The sequence below is a fragment of the Myxocyprinus asiaticus genome, chromosome 25 (genome assembly GCF_019703515.2).
Source record: "Myxocyprinus asiaticus isolate MX2 ecotype Aquarium Trade chromosome 25, UBuf_Myxa_2, whole genome shotgun sequence".
Classification (NCBI taxonomy): Eukaryota; Metazoa; Chordata; class Actinopteri; order Cypriniformes; family Catostomidae; genus Myxocyprinus; species Myxocyprinus asiaticus.
This window is the reverse complement of record NC_059368.1, coordinates 20447592-20471695: the sequence shown is the minus strand read 5'-3', so window position 1 is coordinate 20471695 and position 24104 is coordinate 20447592. Positions and strand designations below refer to the sequence as shown.

Genomic DNA, 24104 nt, shown 5'->3' with positions numbered 1-24104 from the left:
GAAATTACATTGAGAATTTAGTGCACTCTTGTGGTCTAACACTGGTAGTGATAGAAACTACACTGCGCACAGAATAGCTGAGATTTGCAAGTATTTCTGCAACTTTTGATGGATGGATGAATGTAGTGAGCACTGTGGTGACAGTAGCTATGTTGCCCTGCACTTTGTCCTGGAAAAGTATCCTGTGAAATACAAATATACAAATCTAAAATACATATGAAACAGTACAAACATTTTTAATATACAGTATAGATGATGTGCTAGGTTACAACACTGAATTATAAACTCAGTAACATATCCACTGTGGCTGCTATATAACAATGAATGTGTTAAGAAGGATGGTCTAAAAAACAAACAAAAAAAAAAAACATGAAGTTTAAAAAAGATTTCTTTCAGGTTCTTTTTTTGTACATAATTTCTTTTCAGGGTGGGACTAAACTAAGAAGGTCTAAAACTAAGAATAGCCTATGTGATTACAATGTGATAGAATGAGCAGTATGTCTTTAATTACATCATAGAACAAGCATTGTTTATTTTTCAAAAAGTCATAAAATAGGCAAAAACATGACAGCAAATAGCTATATTTATAATATCTAAAAATATATTTTAAAGAATGTTGTAAAGATATTATATAAAGAATATTTCCTTTATGAGTATGAAGTTTCTATAACAAATTCCTATCATTTATTTCATTGTCTCTGTGTATAAAGTTGGGGAATTTAAAGAGAGATTAGATGAAATATAGCAATGCTCTTTGAACACCAGGTCTAGTCAAGGCAGTGTATGAAACATTACTATAAAAATTAACGCAACACACACATATAGACAGACACACCCCTAAATGAACTGCATCCACCTCTAGGGGCATTCCCCAATGTCTTCATCATGTCTGAGTGGCTGAATATTAATAGCACACGGAACAGTGCCATCAGACCGTAGCCTAAGTGCCCCATCTTAATATAGTTCCTCTAAATTTAGCCAGCTGAATAATACATCAGATTGTTTTCATTGTGGACCTCTATTCTCAAAATAAAACCTAAAAATAGTCCTCTTAATATTTTATAAATATAGAAAAAAAAAAAAAAAAAAAAAAAAAAAAAAAAAAAGGAACAAAACAAAAAAAAAAGATTTGACCAGTAGGAAAATAAGTGAAGCAGTGTTATTTTTAACAGTAGCCTCTTGAATCCCCTCATCCGGTGTCTTTCTCATCTTTTCTCAGTCTGTCTTATGCTATGCCTTATATAGTTTTGTTTAATATAATTCAGAGCCAGCATAAAGACTTAGCAGAAAAAAAAAAAGAAAAAGAAAAGAAAGAAAAAAAAAAGAAAGAAAAAAAATATCATTGGTGATACTGCTTTGCCATTATCACAGCTTCAAAAGAGAGATAAATGCTATTATCAACATTTCACTGTACCAATTGCTGGGTTTGCTTAAGGCTCTGTATGTAGATTTGTGATATGAAAAAAGCAGACATATCAAATCCATTCAAAGAGGTTTAGAAATTAAAGATACAATATGTTGCAGAGTCATCTGCCCCAGTGGTCAACATAAATTAACATACATATGTCAAGTGTTTTATTAAAGTGATGTGGCATGTCTTTTTTTTTTTTTTTTTTTTCCTTTAAGAAAAAGGTAAATCTTTACCCTTTAAGAGATCTTTTGGTTTCTCTATACACCCAGCAGATGGAGCCTTTGTGTAAAAGACAACAGTGCCATTTTTCTAACTTACTCTGGGCTTAACCACAATGTTGGTACAGTGGATGGTGTGTTATTTTTGGATCAAGGGCTTTTGTTGGGCAGTTATTTTCTGCTTGATGAGAACATCTGTTAAGGAGCACCTTGTGCTATATTCTACCAGAGCAGCATTTATACGATAAACCTGTGACTTGCAGAAACAAAACCATTTGTTCCTTTTGTGAGAATGAATTCAGAATAATTGCAGAGTATGGCTCATACCAAATAAGCAAATATAGAAAATAGGTATATAAAACTTCATTAGTTACATTACACCATTACCCTCTGGGTGAATAATTCACCCAAAAATAAAAATTCTGTAAACATTTGTTGTTCTAAGGACATATGACTTACTTTCTTCCATGGAGCACAAAAGGAGATGTTTGGCAGAATAGTAGGGGCTGCCTCAGACTATTGACTTTTGTTGTTTGAAAAAAGAATGCAATGAAAGTGAATGGTGAGACTAACATACTTCCTAAAATCTCCTTTTTGTATCCCACTGAAGAAAGAAAGTCTTACAGGTTTAGAACATAATGAAGTTGATTAATGATGGGGGAATTTTCATTTTTGGGTGAACTATCCCTTTAATACAACAGAAACCACTGTCTTTGGCTTTCTCACCCTTGAACTCTTTTAAGTCTGAAAAAAAAAAAAAAAAAAAAATCTTCAGAAAAGAGAGGCACATTTTTCTGCAGATATTGTTGTTATTGTTCTTGACTCTGTGGCTTAGACCAGTGAAATGCAAATGTGCGCAGCCGCATTAGTGGTGGTGCATTGGTTTTGCTTATGGTGGAAAGCAGAAGGATTATCCCCTCCAGTCCATTTCAGTTGATCCATATGGCCCAAAAGTCCTTCGATTCAGCTGTGCCAATGCTTGGGAGCCATGCTTGAGTTTGTTATTGACCCAGCTCGGGCTAAATGCAGTGCTACAAATCCTGAAAATAATTGCACACTTACACAGTGAGAGCTATCATTTTCTTTCCTCCTCTCTTTTATATTTTGTTTTCTTATTTTAACTTTATACACAAATATTGTGTATGCATAGTGTGCAAAGTATAATTTAATCTAGCTGTTGAGAAATAGTGTCCATAGTAAGTTGTGTGGCAGCTTATATCATTGATTACAGAGCTGTCATGGGGAAGTCATATATATCTATAGATTTGTGTTGTTTATAAGTGGACCCCACTCACTCTCTCTCCTCCCATGAACAGGAGTTGAGGAGAGCGATTTACAGGCTGTCGGGTTGGCTTTGTTCCTGTGTAAGTCAAGTCTCGGTGGAGAAGAGATGCATCAGTGCTCTAAATGGCCCCAGCCGTCTCATTGCATTATCTTCAAATGGCACGTCTGATGGAGAAGTTACAGAACAGTTCTTCCAGCTTCTCTTATTTAGAAACGCCTCCCTTATTCACATGTACTACACCTAAATAGTCCCTTTCTTTCTATGGGACACAAAAAGGAGATGTTAGGCAGAAATTTAGCCTCAGTCACCATTACTTTCATGGCATCTTTTTCCATACAATGGAAGTGAATGGTGACTGAGGCTAACATTCTGATGTTCCCTAACATACAACCAACAACAAGTTGCTATAGGCAGAATGTTAGAGGCTGATAGCCTCAGTCTCCATTCATTCTCATTGTATGGAAAAAGATGCCATGAAAGTGAATGGTGACTGAGGCTAACATTCTGCCTAACATCTCCTTTTTGTGTTCCAAGGAAGAAAAAGTAATTTGGGTTTTAAACAACATGTGGGTGAATAAAAATAGGCAGAATTAATTTTTTTGCATGAACTATCCCTTTAAACCTGAATTTCCCTCTTTTCCAGGTTTACTGATTTACTCCCTAGTGTGTGAGTCCCTAGTTGTGTGGATTTTTGGTTGCTCAAGGGCTTGTGTAAGTATGCTATATTCTGTCCTCTCAAGGAACGTTCTTATGACTTGATGTGGTTCTGGGTGTCCAATCATTGCTAAAACAACATCAACACTGCATTAATACTGGGTCACCTGTTATAGAGGGCGATTATAAGAAAGCTTTGAAACTGAACCCTAGTCAAGCAGAAGAGGTGAGAGAAGCAACTCCTTATTCTGCCAGCGGCCAATGCATGGCTGCCTGGAGGGCAGGGACCTCTACTCTGTACATGTACAGAAACTTGTTGATGAATTCACTGGTCCACACAACATAGGCAAAACCTGAACACGCATAGAGTGTGTTAGTACTCAGTGCCTTGCTGTATTTAGACTCCCAGACTTACAACCGAAACGTTGATAAATTGTGAGGTTTTATCCAGAAAATATTTTTAATGATTCAAATAAGCCAGTTATAAGGCAAGTGTGTCCTTATAAAGGCAATTATTTGCCATATGTTTAAACTTTGAGCTTCTGCAATACAGGGACAAACTTATGCATACAATATATTTGTGTGTTTTTTCCTATAAAATGTTCCATAATAAAGCAATGTCACACACACACACAAAAAAAAAAAAAAAAAAAATAATAATAATAATAATAATATTAATATAATATATATATCTCGGATAACAAATGTAGGAATCGTAATGCAATAAACTGAGATATCTGGTTAAGGGTCTGAAGAAGCTCTGTATAATATGCAGCCATGAACTCATAACTTTGACTGACATGAAGCTTCACTGATGCCTGACTAATTGACAGAGTAAATAGCGTAAAGCATAAACTTTTTCACGTAAATGTGACTGACTAACAGCCTATTCGACCCTCAGTTTCTCCAGGCAATTCATCATTCTTTTCCTCACTGGGTAATTTATCTGGCAACATTGAGAGAAAATACATGTTTACACTGCGGTTCTTACAGAAAAGACATCTTGATATTCCACTTTTCTAAATTACGTGTCAAGTAAGGTCTGTCAGCAGACAGGACCCAGTCAACAACATTTCCCCCCTGCAATTTTTCCCTGATTTAACACTTCAATAAATGTATGCTCTGACAGTACTTGAATGACAAGTAGGTTTACTGAATTTTTTGCTAACCCTTGAACAAAAACGACAAATTTATATCATAATTATATAGAGTATAGAATAAAATTCCAAGGCTGACCAATATAAGGTGATGGTCTAAACTATGTAATAAGAGCAAAACTTTGATAAAATTCAAGTGACAAATCACTTGAATAGTAAAAAAAAAAAAAAGAATCACCAGATTCAGTATGTATTTACTGTATATATTAATATCAGTATCAGTAAATAAAAAAGAAACTCCATTTGAAGTAGCTTCAGACTCTGGCAAAAGTACAGTATTTGTTTTTAGACTGGAAAAGCAGACATGTACAGTATATCACAGCTGTGTACTAATTCTCTGGTGTAATTTGTGCAGGATTACGAAATTATGCTTGTAATTTAAATTATGATGGAGATCCATTATCTTTGCAGACAAATAAGCACCAGATATGATTCAGTAGTACAATTTTATTTAAAACTAAAAAAGTCAGCAAGTTGCAATTAAATTAGTTCAATGCACAATAAATAATTGTTTACATTTTGGTATGTGATGCATACATTGTGCAACAACCTCTGATTACTCAAATATACATTAATGGCTTGTTCCAGACAAACAATAACACTTCTGTTCTGACAACACATCGACTTATACTTATCCCTATATAGATTTTCTCTTACTCTGTACACACGATAGACTGTCAAGAAGGCAAATATTGATATGTACATTCATGCAATACAATTCTGAGTACCTTTTTACAGTATAATACACATAAAGCTTCAGTACATATATCTTTTTGAACAGGCTTGTGACTAGATGTCTGTTGTGAGAATGTTTTACAGAATATGCTAAAGAAGGGATGTTGGTTTACACAAGGTTGTACATTATGTACACTTCAAAAGCTTGTGACTCATTGCTCAGTGTTACTATGTATGCACAATGCAGCACTGTTATATCACTAGTTTGGATTTTCTAAATACAACAAGCTCCTGTGTACAAAAACATATTTATATATACATGTAAATATGAGCATTGGTTTGATATACAGTACCGTGCTGATGAAAAATATTGAAATGAACAAAATGCAGAGGCCCTGATTAAATGTGATATAACAAGCTAAAATGTAAAAAAAAAAAAGTTATGTTGTTTTTTTTTAGGTTTATGCTTGTTTGATGCATTAGCCTACATCTCTTTTCCATGAGCAAACACTAACCCACATGACCTAACAGTAATAATGACTTTAAAAATATAAGCAATAATTGCTTATAAACAGTCATATCAAAAGCGCATGTTAAGAGTTTCCAACAAAGGTCAAGGAGAGAAGACTTTTGTTTGGATGACTCAGAGACTTAATGTGAATCTAAAATAGTTTGTAAGCATACTCAGGACTCAAAGAGCTGGACAACAGACCACAAATGATAATCAAATCCAGTTTGGTAACACTGCATACTAGTGCACTGTTGTCTGTTATATTAACCGTACAGTTTTCTGTTTTGTAGAAATGACTGAGGAATGTTATACATAGCCTTTGTTGCATCCAAAAAATGGTTTGTGTTGTAGTATAGAAAAAAACAAAATGTCATTTCTGTTTCATTTCAACTGAACAGACAGATACTGGAAGTTAAACTGATATCAATTGTTCAAAATTGTGTGTAAAATGTATATAATGTAAGACAGACATGTTGAATATTATTAAAATATCTATTATATCTGTGTTTTTCTTTTGCATGTATTTATAAAGTGGTCTACATACCCCATTATTTAGCCTCTTTAAAATGTATGTTTATAGAAATCTATGTCTAGAATGGTAAGACTAGAATTAGCACTAACAATTCCCAATGCAAATGCTAGCATTGTATTTTTGAATGAATAACATGCACCTCAACATTTCAATCCTTTCCGATTGCATAGTAACACAATAAAAGCAATACATTTTTGCAAGTGATTTTAGGGAAAAAAATTCTTCTTGTCTTATATATTGGTACACAAAGTGCAGGATGAACCAATCCATTTGGGCACATTAACAGATTATACCAAAACATGGGCCAATGTGGTACTTTTACCACTAAACACTTAGATAATCTACATGAGATGAGAGAACCCTTAATGTTTAATGAGGGACATTTCAGAGATAGAGTAAAAGACTAGAGAAGACAGGAATTTCAAAACATCTTTGCATTCAACAGAAAGTGCATGCGTTTATTTTGTTGTTGGTGTTGTACATTGTCCTCAGAGGGGCCTTGGGGGCCCGACAGGATGAGTCCCATTATACTTGTGCAGCGGCCAGCATCTCTTAAGGGTATCCATGTCTCCTCAAAACCTGCTTATACTTGCTTATACCCATGTCAGTCATTATCTTTACACTTTTTTCAAAACATTTCAAACAGTATTATATCCCAAATAGGGCAGCCATGTGGTTTATAGTTCATAGTACGCCTTGTGTCCATCTCATAAACTTAGAGAGATGGTGGTGCTATGGGATACAGAGTTTCCACTGTATATAACTTGCTTTAGAATGGGCACTATACTCCAGTGTTGTTGGTTTCCACTACCTGCTGTTTACAGCGTGAGCTCATGGCATACTCCCCTCGGCTGGTGCCATTTTCTTCTTTTCGTAAGGGTTTCCTGTAAAAGACAATACAAAGCTTCAGATTACTATTTCTGCTCAGAGTGAGGATGCTATTGATCTGGTTGTAAAGTTGAGGACTTGTGTTGCAGACATCTCAGGGTTTATGAAGATGTGAACTAAGTGAATTGAAATGTAAATTGAAACAAAATGGGAAAGTAGATGTTTGAAAGACAAAATGGGAAAGAAATCAGTTACGATTTGAGACCATGGGCTTGGAGTATATGGCTCCTTTTGTGTATATGAATAACACTCTAACTGGAAATAATAAAAACTAAAATAATGAAAGCCATAGATGTTTAACCCTCTGATGCATGGATGATAAAATCACAGAGGAAGTATTTGTTTAATTCAAGATGAAAATATAATCATTCATAATCTTTTCCCCCCAAAACAATTGTATTTTGAAAGTGTTAGACATGACTCCTTTACAATAGAATATAATAGTAAATATTCCAGATTTAATTGGTGCATCACCACTTTCATCGATACGTTGAATTTATGCTGTGATAAATAAAAAACACAATTACATATGAAAAATTACTATGAAAAAGGTAAGGGTCAAAGGATATAGGGCTCTATTTTTGCATAAGGTGCAGCACAATGCGCTACGACCTCTAAGTCTTATCTAATTTTCTTGAAAACTCTAAATCCAAGTGCAATTTTCATGTTGCTAACTTATTTGCTATTTTTGTGAGAAATAAGTAATTAGGACGTCTGTGAAAGTCTAAACTCAGTCTGTGCATTTGCAGTTTGTGGATTCCAACAGCAGGTGAGTGCATGTCTCTGGAATCACAGTGGAACATGAAACTATGTCCCTGACTATTACAGTTAATACATGATATTGTATGTCAGTAGAGCAATATGATTAAATATACTTACTTGCATTCTCTATAATTTAAAGGAGCCTACATCCAATTAGTCCTTTCCTTTGGAAACCACCTTTTCCATGCCTATAAAGAGCATGTCATAGACTATAGGTATTGGCTACTGGACATCCAAAATGGACATAGTTACTATGCTTCTGATTTCAGAGATACAGTCAGACAGTTTTTTCACAATCTAGTATAAATATACTGTATGTCTATCCTTTGTGTTTGATCAGTCGCTGTTCATTTCCAGTGGTGCTGAAATGCTGCATATTGGTTATTTACTGCATCTTCACTCTCTCACTTTTCTTAATGTTTGCTGAAAACTGCAGTTGCAGTAGGCGTTTTAATCATAACTTCAAATTAATCTGACATAAGTAATCTTTTTATTTAAGTCTGAATCCTTCTCTTACTATTTGTAAAAACTTTAAACTTTGTCACATTAAGCATTATCCTTCACTGTCCAGTAGGTATCCTGGATCCTCTCGATCATTTTGGGCACCCAGCTGCAAGAACAGAAATCGTCTATGCATACAGCTCATTACACTAGCTACCAACATCTCAATGTCTTATTAACCGGGCTGTCTTCATTTATCGCTTGTGCTTTGCACATGCAATTTTGGCAACCCTCTTATGCCTAAAAAAACCAAAACTTCACAGCCATGCCCACTGAAGTGTATATGATGCATCACAAAGCACTGCACTATAGACGTAGAGGTCTTAAAGAAATATTTTGTGATCAGTACAAGTTGAGGTCAACTGACAGCATTTGTGGCATAATGTTGATTACCACAAAAATTTATTTTGACTTGTCCCTCCTTTTCTTACAAAAAAAGCAAAAATTTAGGTTACAGTGAGGCACCACCAATGGAAGTGAATGGGGCCAATTCGTAAACGTTAAAATACTCACTATTTCAAAATTATAGCCACTAGACATAAACAATATGTGTGTTAACATGATTTTGGTGTGATAAATTTACCTACCATTCTTGTGTAATGTTATATCCAATTTTAATACTTCATTGCTATGAGGATGTAATGCTGTAAACCCTAAAACAACCATAAAAACAGTGATTTAAAATAATTTACAGCTTAAATAATACACAAGTTTTAACAGAAGAATGTTAAAAAGCAGTGCTTTTATAAAATTATAAGCTTCACATTTCTATATTTAAACCCTCCAGAAATTTGCCCCATTCACTTGCATTCTAAGTGCCTGTGTAACATTGATTTTTGCCTTTTTAAAGAAAAGGAGGGACAATTATTTTTGGTGGTAATCACCATGACTTTTAATCAAAAAGCTGTAAAATATACTATTTACAGTGTCTACATTTTCTTCACAGTGTAAAATTCTTTGTTTCCATGTACTGTTTTTTAATCATATTTGTGTTTCAACAAGCTGGGTGCACATCGCCCTCTTGGTCCCTCATTGAGACACTAACAAAGTCTGGGTGATGAACAGCAGCACAGGTCATCAATGTGAGTTATTTTTTAGTTTAAATGACTTCCCGCAAGCTGTAATGGCTGCTAGACTTAAAGCTGTGGCATGCACCCCAGCCTGTCCATTCTTTATTACAATTTGAAATATACAACCTGCTTGCAGCCAATTGCCTTCATAACCAAATTAAAATCCAGAGCTGCCCATACAGCGGAGCTTTCAGATCCAATCTGTTGATATTTTTGTAAGTAAATCATGTCAGTCACATATTATCTTAATAGTAGAGAGGGCCTGAGAGCCTCATAAAGAGGGATGGATGCTGGGGATACACATTTTGTAAGAAGCCAACATGAATATCAGTAAAGTGTTTGTTTGGATTGGATAGGGAACATTTAATGCTTCAACTTTCAAAAAGTGTGGTTGCACTGATAAAACAGATGTATGGAAGGCAACCACATAATTTTGTAGCAACCATATGAAAGCAGCTATTGACTATTTTCAGTTAGCTAATGGATACCCCAATGCCAAGCAACCATGTTACTGCTAAAACAACACATGCATACAACAGTGCTCAACAGTTGGGGTTATGGAAGTAAAAATGCTATTCAAAATTTCCATAGTGAAATTGATTTCAGTAATAATGCTGCATTCCATTTGTCTCGGAAGTCGGAGCTCAGGACTCGGATCGACGTCATATCCGTTAAAAAAAACAAGAAATCCGAGTTGGATGCGTTCCATTACACACAACACGACAAGTCAGAAAAAAAGATGGATGCCTCCAGGAAAGTAATTGTTGCACTAGCTCTTTTGGAGTACAGAGAGCTACAAAATAAGTATGTCCTTCACCTAAGAGACCTCGAGGAAGATGACAGAAAGCGGAGAAGGTATGTTAATGTTTCCGTGTATATGATCAAAATCAAAATCAAATCACTTTTATTGTCACACAACCATATACACAAGTGCAATAGTGTGTGAAATTCTTGGGTGCAGTTCCGAGCAACATAGTAGTCGTGACAGTGATGTCAGATTTACACAACACAATTTAAAATATAATATACACATAATTACACACAACACAATATACAAATAATAACATACAATGTACAGTATACAATACACACAATATAGAATACACATTATACAATAAAAAAAAATAGTATATATAGTATATATAAAATATACAGTAGGTTGTATTGTACTGTATTGACATTCAGGCTGTCAGCTGATAGTCAGTTGCTAGTGTGTTGTTAAGAGAGAATATATTTTATGACCGTCCGGTGTGAGATAATAAGATTAATAAAGTGCAGTGCTGATGTATTTTGATCATGAGAGATCAAGAGTTCAAAAGTCTGATTGCTTGGGGGAAGAAGCTGTCATGTTGTCGGCTTGTGCGGGTCCTGATGCTGCGATACCGCCTGCCTGATGGTAGCAGTGAGAACAGCCCATGACTCGGGTGGCTGGAGTCTCTGATGATCCTCTGAGCTTTTTTTCACACACCACCTGGTATATATTTCCTGGAGGGAGGGAAGCTCACCTCCGATGATGTGTCTGGCAGTTCGCACCACCCTTTGCAGAGCTTTGCGGTTGTGGGCGGTGCTATTGCCGTACCAGGTGGAGAAACAGCCAGTCAGGATGTTCTCTACATTGCTGGTGTAGAACCGTGTGAGGATGTGGCGGTTCATTCCAAACTTCCTCAGCCGTCTCAGGAAGAAGAGGCACTGATAAGCCTTCTTCACAACGGCCTCAGTGTTGACTGACCATGTGAGTTCCTCAGTGATGTGGACACCCAGGAACTTGAAGCTGCTGACTCTCTCCACTGGTGCTCCATTGATGGTGATGGGGCTGTGTTCTCTTTCTCTTCTTCTGAAGTCCACCACAAGCTCCTTTGTCTTACTGACGTTGAGGGGAAAGGTTGTGCTCCTGACACCAGTGTGTCAGAGTGTGCACCTCCTCTTTGTAGGCTGTTTCATCATTGTCAGTGATCAGACCTACCACCGTTGTATCATCAGCAAACTTAATGATGGCATTGGAGCTGTGTGTTGCCACACAGTCATGTGAGTACAGAGAATACAGGAGTGGGCTGAGAACACAGCCCTGCGGGGCTCCAGTGTTGAGGGTCAGTGATGAGGAGATGTTGCTGCCTATTCTAACCACCTGGCGTCTGCTTGACAGGAAGTCCAGGATCCAGCTGCACAGCAAGCTGTTTAAGCCCGAGCCCGGAATTTCACATAAAGCTTGGAGGGCACTATGGTGTTGAATGCTGAGCTGTAGTCTACAAACAGCATTCTCACATAAGTGTTCTTTTTTCCAGGTGGGAGAGAGCAGTGTGTATTGTAGATGCAATGGCATCATCAGTGGAGCGGTTGTTGCGGTAAGCAAACTGCAATGGGTCCAGTGATGGAGGCAGCACAGAGCAGATGTAATCTCTGATTAGTCTCTCAAAGCATTTGCTGATGATGGGGGTCTGAGCAACAGGACGCCAGTCATTTAAACAAGTAATTTTGGATTGCTTTGGAACAGGCACAATGGTGGACGTTTTAAAGCATGTGGGGACTACAGACAAAGAGAGGGAAAAGTTGAAAATGTCCGTAAAAACACCAGCCAGTTGGTTCACACACGCTCTGATGACGCGGCCCGGAATGCCGTCTGGACCCGTGGCTTTACGGATATTCACCTGTCGGAAGGATCGGGTTACGTCCACTACAGAGACGGAGTGTGAACTAACCTCTGTAGCTTCGGCCGCGAGAGCTCTCTCCGCGAGGGCAGTGTTATTTCCCTCGAAACAAGCATAAAAAGTATTTAGCTCATCCGGGAGAGAGGCAGCAGTGTTCACGGCAGAGTTTTTATTCCCTTTAAAGTCTGTGATGATATTAATTCCCTGCCACATGCTTCTAGAGTTGGTGGTGTTGAACTGTCTTTCAATCTTGTTCCTGTACTGATGTTTCGGAGGGCATAACTGGCTTGTTTATGCTCCTCCGCGTTCCTGGAATTAAAAGCGGAGGTCCACGCATCAAGTGCCGCGCGAACATCGCTATTAATCCAAGGTTTCTGGTTCGGATAGATCTGTACTGTTTTGGTTGGAACAACGTCCTCTACACACTTTCTGATGAAACACGTTATGCTATCAGCGTAAAGCTTAATGTCATCATCAGAGGCGGACCGGAACATCTCCCAGTCCACGTGATCAAAACAGTCTTGAAGCGTAGAGTCTGGTTGGTCCGACCAGCACAAGATCGTTCTGAGGGTGGGTGCTTCCTGTTTCAGTTTCTGCCTGTAAGAGGGTAGAAGCAGAACGGAAGAGTGGTCCGATTTGCCAAATGGTGTGCGGGGGAGGGATTTGTAGCCATCCCGGAAGGGAGAGTAGCAATGGTCCAAAACCTGGTCCCCTCGTGTGTTAAAACTGATGTGTTGGTGGTATTTTGGTGCGACTGATTTGAGATTGGCTTTCTTAAAGTCCCCGTTCACAATGAATGCGGCCTCAGGGTGCGCGGTTTCCTGCTTGCTTATAATCCCATATAGTTCCTTGAGTGCCCGGTCTGTGTCAGCTTGTGGCGGGATGTACACAGCAGTGATAATGACTGCTGTGAATTCCCTCAGTAGCCAGAATGGTCGACACAGAAGCATGAGAAATTCCAGATCAGGAGAGCAGAAAGACTTGATAGAATGTACGTTCCTCTGATCACACCAGGATTTGTTGATCATAAAACATACACCACCACCTCTGCTTTTACCTGAGTGGTCTTTCGCTCTGTCCACTCGGTGCACGGATAAACCCACGGGTTCAGTGGCTGAGTCTGGAATCTCCGCAGACATCCAAGTTTCTGTAAGGCAGATAATGCAGCAGTCCCTTATCTCTCGTTGGAAAGAGATCCGCACTCTCAGCTCGCAGAGCTTGTTGTCCAGAGACTGAATATTTGCCAGTAGAATACTGGGTAGCGGGGGTCGATTTTCGTGACGTCTTACTCTGATGAGGACGCCGGCTCTGTTTCCCCTTTTCCTTTTGCGTTTCCGCGGCCGGGCTGCCCAGACAAAGGGCTCCGCTGGCCTGTTTGTAAACAGCGGGTCGGCATTGAGTAATTTGAAGTCTGGTTTACGGTGTGTAATTGCAGAACCAATGTCCAAAAGTGTTTGTTTGTCGTAGACAATAAGGCAGACAACATCCAAGACAAAAAACATAAGAATTGTAAACAAAACAAACAAAAAACTACAATGTTGTGTCGGAGCTCGCAACACAGCAGCCATACTCGGCACCATCTTGAGACATCTCAACCACATTTTAATTGAACCAGCGGTGTAAACAAAGGGCAATGCCCTATGGAAGTACAAATGTATATTTGCAATATAAATTTGCCTAATGGGGTTTATGTGTAAATGGTTTTACGGTTCGTAACGTTAGGCAGTGTTGTTGTAGCAACACTGACCATTGTTCTTGTAGCAGCAGCGACCATTGTTGTTGTTAGCAGCGACCTAGCCAATTTTAGCTGTACCAGTTTATAAACAACACATTACGCGGTAATTCACGCATAACAGGATTGTAGCAACATGCCTAACGGCAACAGTAATACAGTATTGTGTATACGACTTACTAAATTGGACACAAAAAAGACAAAAAGTGCTAAAAAAAACTTTAAACCCACAGCATACTACAGTCGATGCTCTTCGCAGCCATCTTGCTTTCTGAACTCGGGGTCCTCTGTGTTCGTCCGACTTTCCGAGTAGGAATTCTGACATCGGGGGGCATTCCATTTGTCAGTTCCAGTCTCGGAACTCGGAAAATAACTCGGAGCTCCGACGTCCGAGACAAATAGAATGCACGAACAGCTCTGAGGTAGTGAAGTGATGGTATATGCTTCTGAAGAAGCCATAAGTCAGTTGTCATTTCCAATTTTTATTATTTTAACATTTTCAAATAAATGGTGGATTCTTGGTGTAAAGTAAAACACAACCCACAATCCTAAGGCGAGATATGCCAATAAAAGAAGCCCTTGTTACCATGAAAAGGGAATCATGACAATCTCCACAGCAGTGCAGCTACCTAGCAAATTTGTTCTTACTGTATATTTGTGACGAGGAGGAGGGCATGGCCCAGTTGTGAGGATGCATGTCCAGCGCTGAGTTGCCCAATCAGCGGGAGAGAGATAAAGGAGGATCCGGGGACACCAGAGGGAGAGAGAGAGACGCACGAAGCTGTCTGTCTGTGTGTGTCTTTATGTTGAACATGTCTGCTGAAAAGCAGCACGTGTATTGAATGTGATGCTGAAAAGCAAGCTTTTGTTATACACTGAAAATGTTCATTAAATGTCTGACATGGATTGTTCTCCCGGTCCCTGCTTCCTCCTTTCCACATTAAGAACCTGGTCTGTTACAATATCATATATAAGAAATGTATTCAGAACAATTAATACAAAAATACAAAAACAATACGTAAAAAAAACTGATTTTTGTAAAAACCCTAGTTCCTCTGCAATGTTTAATGGAGTCAGTAGTTACTTCCCATCTTAATAGAGATCAAATTGTTATAGTAATTATCTCAGGGCTGATTAGTTTCCTTTAAGGCTTAGAACGCTCTGAAATGCAAATGGAGAAAATTAATGGGAAATATAATTCCAGCCGCTGAAAAAGTTCTATAAACATATCAAAAGCTTGAACAATAATTAACGATAACAGTAAATACCAGAATGAGAGATTCCACATCACATATCAATGATTAGGTCAAGAAAATGAAAATAAAACAACGTGACCTTTACAGAGTCTGCCGCTACTGTCTGCAGCTCTCTGGGGTCTGTCTAGAGGACAAGTCTAATTTCATAAACGGAGCTTGAGCTCATTAAAATTGACCTGTTTATTCCAGGGAAAAACACACACAAGATATTAGCAACTTGTTGAATGAAGGCTGCTTGTTAAGATAAAGAGCACCTTTCAAGCTGACCCATTTGAAATGTCATAAGCAGTGTTGGGTAAAGTTATTTTTAAAAGTAACTCGTTAGAATATTGCATTAAATTAATATTTTTATTAATTAATTTAAAAGTTACTTTTTATGGAAAGTAAAGCGTTACGTTACTTTTGTGTTACTTTTTTCTCACTGCCACTCTCTCTTCTGCTATGCATTCAATACAAATACAAGAGATATCTAGAGACATTACAGGTCATGCTAGCTACTCATGCCAAAACAACATATTAAACAAACTACTAAATAACTGGAATATGCATGATTTGTTTTTCCATCGACATGGCAGCCAACATGAATAATGAAGAATAACCACTGTCTTACCTAAAGCAGCAAAATTCAACATCTGAACCTGAATCATATGTCATCATATGTGGTGCCCATCGACAATGCCAAAGTCAACTTGAGATGATTTTCAGAAGTCAGGATAAAATTCTGTGGGGAATGCCAACCTAACATGTTCAAGGAATAAGTATGATGAAAAAATGAATATTTTTCACTTAAGTCATCTCAGTGCACGCTTGTTTTTAGCTGATCCACGGTTCGTACAGACACCACTGGTTGATCGCATACAACTGCAAACGCGCATGTTGATACAAATTGAATGGAATCATTTTTAATGCTACCAAAATGTCTTCAAAACTTTGTTTCACGAATCAAATTACTTGTTTATTATAGAACAAAAATGTTGCATATTTTAAGAAATTAAGACATTTTGTCTGCATACACACACCATGTAGTACGTTGCTCGCAGCTGCTGATCCAGAGTCAGCTTTTCTCATCCCATTCTCCCAGTTATGGGGAGCTCTAACACAGAGCAGTTCAGCTGCACAAGTCAGTGAATTAAGCGAGTATTTCACCCAGTGTATCATGCCGTGGCCAGTGGAAGCCTAGTCATATAATCCCTCTGCCTAAACGTGTTTACTGATTTTTTAATGCAGTGTGTATTTACACATGAATCAATCACGTTTAACTCAACCGAATGTTGAATGTTTAATGCTTTAACAGAGCAGTTCTGATGCAAACTGATCCTACAGAAGAAGTTACGGGCAGCTTTAAAACAAAGCAATTTGGTTGCACAGAAAGTCAGCAATCATTCCACGTTGTATGTAACTGTATAATCATACTGTGGCCACGGGAAGACTTCTCCAGGCTTTTGTGTGTTTACACACTTTTAAATGGAGCGTACATGAATCTATTGTGAGAATAAAAGTATCACTTACCCGAATATAAAATTTTTGACAAAATTTTGCCTTATGAGAACACATTTATTTTATTTTATTTATCCTATTTAGTACATCCTCGTGGTGGCGCGGTTACTCACCTCAATCCGGTTGCCTCCGCTTCTGAGACAGTCAATCAGCCATCTTATCACGTGGCTCATTGTGCATGACACCGCGGAGATCACAGCACGTGGAGGCTCATGCTACTCTCCGCGATCCACGCACAACTTACCTCGCGCCCCATTGAGAGCAAGAACCCATAATCACGACCACGAGGAGGTTACCCCATGTGACTCTACCCTCCCTAGGAACCGGGTCAATTTGGTTACTTAGGAGACCTGGCTGGAGTCACTCAGCACGCCCTGGATTCGAACTCACGATTCTAGGGGTGGTAGTCAGTGTCAATACTCGCTGAGCTACCCAGGCCCCCGAGAGAACACATTTCTTAACTATTGCTGTGACTGTCATGACAATGGCAAAGTTTATGATGGCTGCTCAACTACAATACCCATCATGCGCACGCTACAATGCCCATAATGCACACACATACTACAACTTCACTGAACATCTCTAGTAAGCCTTCCACTCTCTAGAACTACAATGCCCATCATGCCTCTCCTCGAAGTTTGCACACTTTTACTCCTGATTTATCGCAATACGGGGAAAGGAGAGGTGTACAAAAGCAATGAGTTACTTATTTAAAAAAAGAACTCAGATATTATGGTCTAAAATAAATAAATATAGCGTTACTTTACTCGAAAAAGTAATCTGATTACGTAACACACATTACTTTTACCGCGTTACCCCCAACACTGGTGATAAGTGAGTTGAAAGGTGGAGCTGAGCTACTGCATCAACACCTGTCCCGAGAATTTGGAAACATATTTATGACACAAGGCCATATGTTAGTCATTTCATATGGAGTATACTGTTTATTTAGGCTTGTTGTAGAGGAATTGAATCACAGCAACAGTGAAATTAAGCTTGTGAAAGAAAGAAACTTGTTAATTATGACTCATCATTCATTCATTTAATAAACAAATATAATAGTTATTATTGCTTATTACACAGCTCTCTGGAATACTCGATTCTGATTGGTCAATGGTGCCATCTAGCGGTTGGATATTTCAAACAACCGCACATCCAAGTATCATCCAGGTATTGCGAGCCAAATTTCCTGCTTCTCTGATCACTGTGCATTCTCTATAGGGAAGCTAATAAAATAATTTAAACTTAAATCAATGTTTTATGTGCATTTATTTATTTGGCAAGTAGTCTTGTAATAAGATACACAATGAGCAGTCAGACATTCATTAATTACAAAATAAACACCAACAGAACTCCGACCCAAACAGGAGGTGGTTTTCAGCTGTTCAGCGATTTATTTCTTCTCACATAATAACATAATTTCAATGCAAATCAATATTTTATGTAAATGTATTTATTTATTTGGTTTGTAGCCATGTAATAAGCTGGATAATGTGCAGACATCCGGTTGTTATCGCAAAATAAACCCGACAGGGAGATCAGGGTTTATTTTGCGATAACAACTGGCTGACTGTACATTATCCAGGGGTGTTGATTTCAGGGGGGATGGGGGGAGGTAACCCCCCAATAATAAAAACAAGCAAGTACAACCCCCCTAATATTTATACCATGATCAATGGAAACATGGAAATTCTTCATACTGTAACCCCCCCCATGTTCAAGCCAAATCTACGCCCTTGACATTAACCCTTACAAATGTAAATATCTTAAATTATTGCTAAATAATAATATTAAAAATTTTAATAATACTAATTATTTAATAATACATGATTAAACTGAATCATTATTTGCCCTTTTAAATGTCTACTTTTCCCAAAATTTTTAAATTCTTTTATCATTTACTCACTCATGTTGTCATGTTGTTCCAAATCCATATGACTTTTTTCTTCTGTGGAGCACAAAAGTAGATGATAGGCAGAATGTGCATCAGTCGCCATTCACTTTCATTGCATCTTTTTTACATACAATGAAAGTGAATAGTGACTGAGGCTGTCAGTCCCTATCATGTCCTTTTGTGCTCCACGGAAGAGAGAAAGTTATACTTTTGAAACACCATGAAACAACATTATTGGACGGGCTATCCCTATATTTGTCTGATTAGACAACAAATTAATATGCACATAGACCTCAAAGAAAAATTATCAAATGATATTCTTTTACCACTGTGCTGTATTTTTGCACCTCTTCAGCTTGTAAATAAACCTAGTGTTTTAAACCTTGAAAAACATATACAGCCATGCCTTCAGCTGAATTCCAGCATAAGTCTTCTTTGAGATTGATGAAATGTTTAGAGGTAGCTTGTGCTCATCTGTCGTGATAAACACAGTGTCTGTCCCTTGGGCAGGACTGATGAGACAATCCCAGAGCTCTGCAGGGGCCATCTGTCTCAAGATGCCCCCAGGCTACAGGGCTTTCCTATATAGACATCCCCTCGCTTGATTTACACATGGGGAAAAACTCTGCCTCATCTGATTTCTGAAGAGTATGGTGAGGAAAAGGGGGATAGAAAGAAGAAGGGGAGGGGACTTGTTTTTCCCCATTTCTTTCATAAAACACTCACAAAAATTAACACTGTCACATAATCCTTGTGTGAAATAAGGGTGTACAAAGGTTATAGCAATGTAGAAATATAGGAAAAGCTGCAGAAATGAACAGGATCTTACACCGTGTCCAAATCAGCCGCAATATGACAAGTTTCCAGAGTCCACACTGAACACAAAACTGCTGTACGGTGTGACACAATTACAGCCGATCAGAGCACATTTTATGTTTAATACACAGCTATGTTGAGCGGGATTTTGGACCAATGAGGTACAACTGGCCAGGGCTAACCTGCCTGAAATAGAAACTAAGTGACCAGCAAAATGTCCTGCAGCTTATCACTTGTCGTGGTTAGTTAGGACAAAAACACAGATTTACATGGAAGAGATAGCTTTTATCACTTTATTGTGTCACGTCTGGTTAGTACTCAGTGTTCATCCATTTCAAGCAAATGTAGACTCTGTAGTGAGTGGTCAGTTTCTTTAGGCTGGACTGTCATTCACTGTCATAACTTTGCCTAAAGGCAATTGATAGAGCCTGATCTCATGAAAATTACGTGACAATGGCGGCATTTATGCAAAATGATATTACATGGCTCCTTATGCATATCACGGCAGTTCTGAGGTGAAATTTCTACTGAGTGTTGCCAAAAGAGAATTAATTTTTCTTCCAAACATGTGAAGTTATAAAGTTAATGCTCTATTGAATTTTAAATAAAGATAACCTAACTTCCTAACCTAAACCTTAAATTTAAACCTAACCGATAGTGTCATAAAAAGCAAATGTGACAAGAAAAATGCAATTGTTGAAGCAACCACGCCATTTTGTGATGCTTATATGACACTTTCGATGTGCCGACTTGTGTGCTCTTCAGCACTCCTACCCCGATCCTTTGCATCGCAAGTGCAATGCTTTAAAATTTGAGTCACTGCTCAATTTGACCACACTTGAAAGAGCTTATGAATGTATTTGGTTATGTAATGCAAATGATAAAATGTATCACATGACCCTATGCTGTCCTAAGATAGAACACCCCCCCCAAAAAAAAAAACTGCTGAAGACTCATGGACTCCAGCAGTGGTGTGGATGTCCCTCGAGTTGTGTTGTTCTGCAGCACTGTGTGCAGATGCCCTGACTGTAGCACAGTTTCTCTGTGGACCATTCGGTTTATGTAATGTGCCAGGACGGGAAGCCAAAAACTCCTTTATCTTTCCCCTGAATCAGCACAGAGAGTGCTTACTGACAGTGTCCTCCCTCCCTCTCTCTCTTTCTCCATCCTATCCCTCTGTTTCTCCAATCTCTATACCAGCTTTTCTCACTGACAGACAGCGGCACATGAGAGACCCTTGTGGCCTTTCCCCAGACACTTCGGCATGCTGTTCGGTTGCTGCCTGGGTCTTGCCACATAACCTCTCTTTTGAGGTCGACACGGCCAAAAATGTCTCTCAGACTGAAAAAAAAAAAAAATGTTGATCTGGGAGGATGATAAGTTCTGAAGCAGAGCTGATGTTATAAAAACAAGTGCTCCCTCATAAGTGCTGTTCTCATCTTGTGTAAATGGCAATAAAACCTGTATTTACACTGCATTGACCAAAAAGATTGATTCAGACTCTCTTATCTGATTTCGAAGAAGTTGAAGTTTGGTTGTACAGACATGCTATAATGGAATAAAAACAATACATGGTGTGCAGCAGACTTAAAAAAATTATGAGCTTTTTGCTTTCATCCACATTAGAGAATTATTTACACAAGATCTTTCCACTTCATTTTTAGGTTTGAATGCAAGCTAGACCATATAAACAAAAACAAAGGGTCACTATAAAGTCTATTAAAACTGTTCCCATGTACTGTTTTGTGAAAATCATGGACTTTCCAATGTAATGGTTTAAGCATGGAGTATTGCAGTGACAAATCTGTGTAATTTCCTTATATGGTGATGATGTACAAGAATTAACTCTTAAAGTCCCCATGAAATTGCTTGAGGAAAGCAGTTTTCTTTCCTGTGTTGACATATTTCCCATTAAAACAGAATGGTGGGGCGGGACATATTGTATTTTGTAAAAAAGAAGAAGAAGAAAAAAAGGCTTTAGTTACATCTCACCCATGAACCATGATTAGCTACTTGCTTTTGCTAGTTGATGGCAGATGGTATTAGGGAGAGGGACATTCTCATTCTAGAGAGCATTTTATTGAACACAAATGTGGTGAGTATAAGATAAGTCATAAATATTTTTGGTCTGTTTTCCCAGAGTAGGAAAACTGTACGTTTTGAATGTGAATATTTGCTAAACATTTTGATATTTTGTCAATTTTTAAGATTACACAAGCATATAGATGACCTCAAAACTAACACACATGGACCTCAATCAATAAAACTCAGATTTTTATTTCATGGGGTCTTTTAAATTCAAGGCTGAAACTACTGAATGTGCTAGTATCGTTTTTTAGAAATCTGGGTTGGTCTTAGACCTCTAGTCTACATTCCATTCATAGAACTTCCCTTCCTCAAGCTTCCTTACATACAGAACAAAGAGATGAATGCTCAGTGGTGCAGACAGTGCATTTCAATTGAAAAGAATCCCAGAATATCACTGCAGAACTTAAAAAAGCCACTCTTCACCTTCAAATGTGGGCCTGGGCCCTCAATAATACATGACGTGTAGTACAAACATGGCAGGGGGCTACACGGAACATTACAGGTAGAGATAAATATTTTAGGATGAAGCTCTTTAGAATATGCACCAATGTATTCATTTCCTCTGAAAATAAACAGAGCAGGCTAAGATTGCTGCTGCAGGGCCATAGGTTTAATGTATAAAGCAAATGGGGATGTAAATAACTATGTAATACTTCTGTTTTATGTCAGCTTTGATGCAAATAAATATATACAAGTAAATAATTTAATAATCTATGAATATATAAATTGTAAAAAAGCACACATAAATAGTAACCCTTTCATACGTACCATCTCACATATGTGACGGTTAATAACTGGGCCCCGCAGAGTAGCGTCACACATACTGTATGTGTTTCTGCAACAGCCAGCTACGTTACAAGCTGCCAGATTCAATTTAACTTTCACGTCGACACAAGATGCGTTAGTCAAGCATCTGTAATTTATATTCTCTCAAACAGTTACTCATACAGTCTTTTAAACCACAGAATACGTTTATTTTATATACATACATCCAACTCGTCACCAAAGTACCACGATAAAAAGTTTACATCATCTTATACACACAGTCAATACATCAAAAGCGATCTTCCTCCGATGCATGCTGAAATGTTTGTTTACATTAGTAGCGGTTGTCATTCTTCAAACTACTCAACTACTCAAAGAGTCTTTTCAAGCACATAATATGTTTATTTTATGTAACAAACAGCCAAATTGTCAACAAAAAAAGTACCACAACAACATATGCACAGCCATCATATCTAAATGCGATCTTCCCATGCACGCAGCCACGTCTGCTTTTTAGGTGCAGATGCGGCTTTCACTCACACAAACAGCAACTCAAACAGTCTTTTCAGGCATATAATACATTTGTTTTCTGAAACAGACAGCCAAACTATCACAAAAGCACCATGATAACAGTTCACAGCTTGTACATGCACAGTGAACACATGCTGAGTGCGATTATTGGATGCATGCAGTCACGTCTGTTTACATTAGCACTTGTCATACATACACACACACACACACACACACACACACACACACACACGCATGGACGCATGCATGCACACACACAATGTCTGAGATATCAAACGGTGCATAGATAAACCGGACTGCTGATATTATTTGTTCATTTGTTTTTTTTTATAACTATATATCAACTAAATAAATAAAACAAATACAGTACAGCAGACATAGCCCATAGATCTGTTCACATGTTTACTATATTATATAAAGTAATTTATTGTATTTGTTAATGACAAGAAATCAAAAATTAAAATTAAACAAAAAAATACTCGTCTACACTCTGCCCCCCTCTATCGGCTGTGTAGTGTCACGTACAAAAATAACTCACTCCAGGGGTCACCACAGGATAATTTAGACCCTACTCCTGAAAAGGTGAAGGGCATCCAGAAAAGCTAGTGAGAGTAGGTAGACTTCAGAAAAAGCAATTTCACTCCCAAAACCACCACCACCGCACTCTGGCTGCCTGACAAGAGCTGTCTTTGGGAATGCCCATACAAAAGACAATGCAGAATTAAATATAATCACTCACTGACCTTTCACTCTTTGTTATATCCAAAGGATATATTCACCTAATTATAACTCAGACTACAATAGTGCAACTGGATACAGATGGCAACCATTTATCACTCTCAACCATGTATGCCACTTATATACTTGCACACCAAGACATATCAAAAATGTAAGGCATCTTTTTTGTAAGAGCACAAAGCCAGATGTCAAAAATGACTAATATTATGATCAAAGCATTATTGTTATGAATGTAAATATTTTAGAAATAATTTTAGCCGTATAAGCCTTCGTGTTTCTAAGAGCACAACACAACATAAGCTAGACCTAATTAGCATTTCAAATGTGACTGTAGATTACCGAAAAGGTTAATTGTAGTTGATTGTAACTATGTACGACAGCATCTTTATTCCCCCTTAGAGGAACAAGGAGAATTTAAGTTATATTTGCTTGTAATATCCAGACTGAAGGGTAGTTCAATTATGATAATAAAAACTCT

The 24104-nt window shown here is 37.9% G+C and overlaps 1 protein-coding gene across 1 annotated transcript in view; it reads right to left on the bottom strand.

Annotated features, from left to right (window-relative positions):
* Positions 1-5164: 5164 nt before the first annotated feature.
* The window catches only part of LOC127416140 (proline-rich membrane anchor 1-like), a 41640-nt gene continuing 22700 nt past the window's right edge, over positions 5165-24104 (bottom strand). The window contains exon 4 of the mRNA XM_051655303.1: positions 5165-7327. Within this exon, the coding sequence (XP_051511263.1) occupies positions 7225-7327 (103 nt within the window). The 3' untranslated portion in view covers positions 5165-7224. The remainder of the gene's footprint in view (positions 7328-24104) is intronic.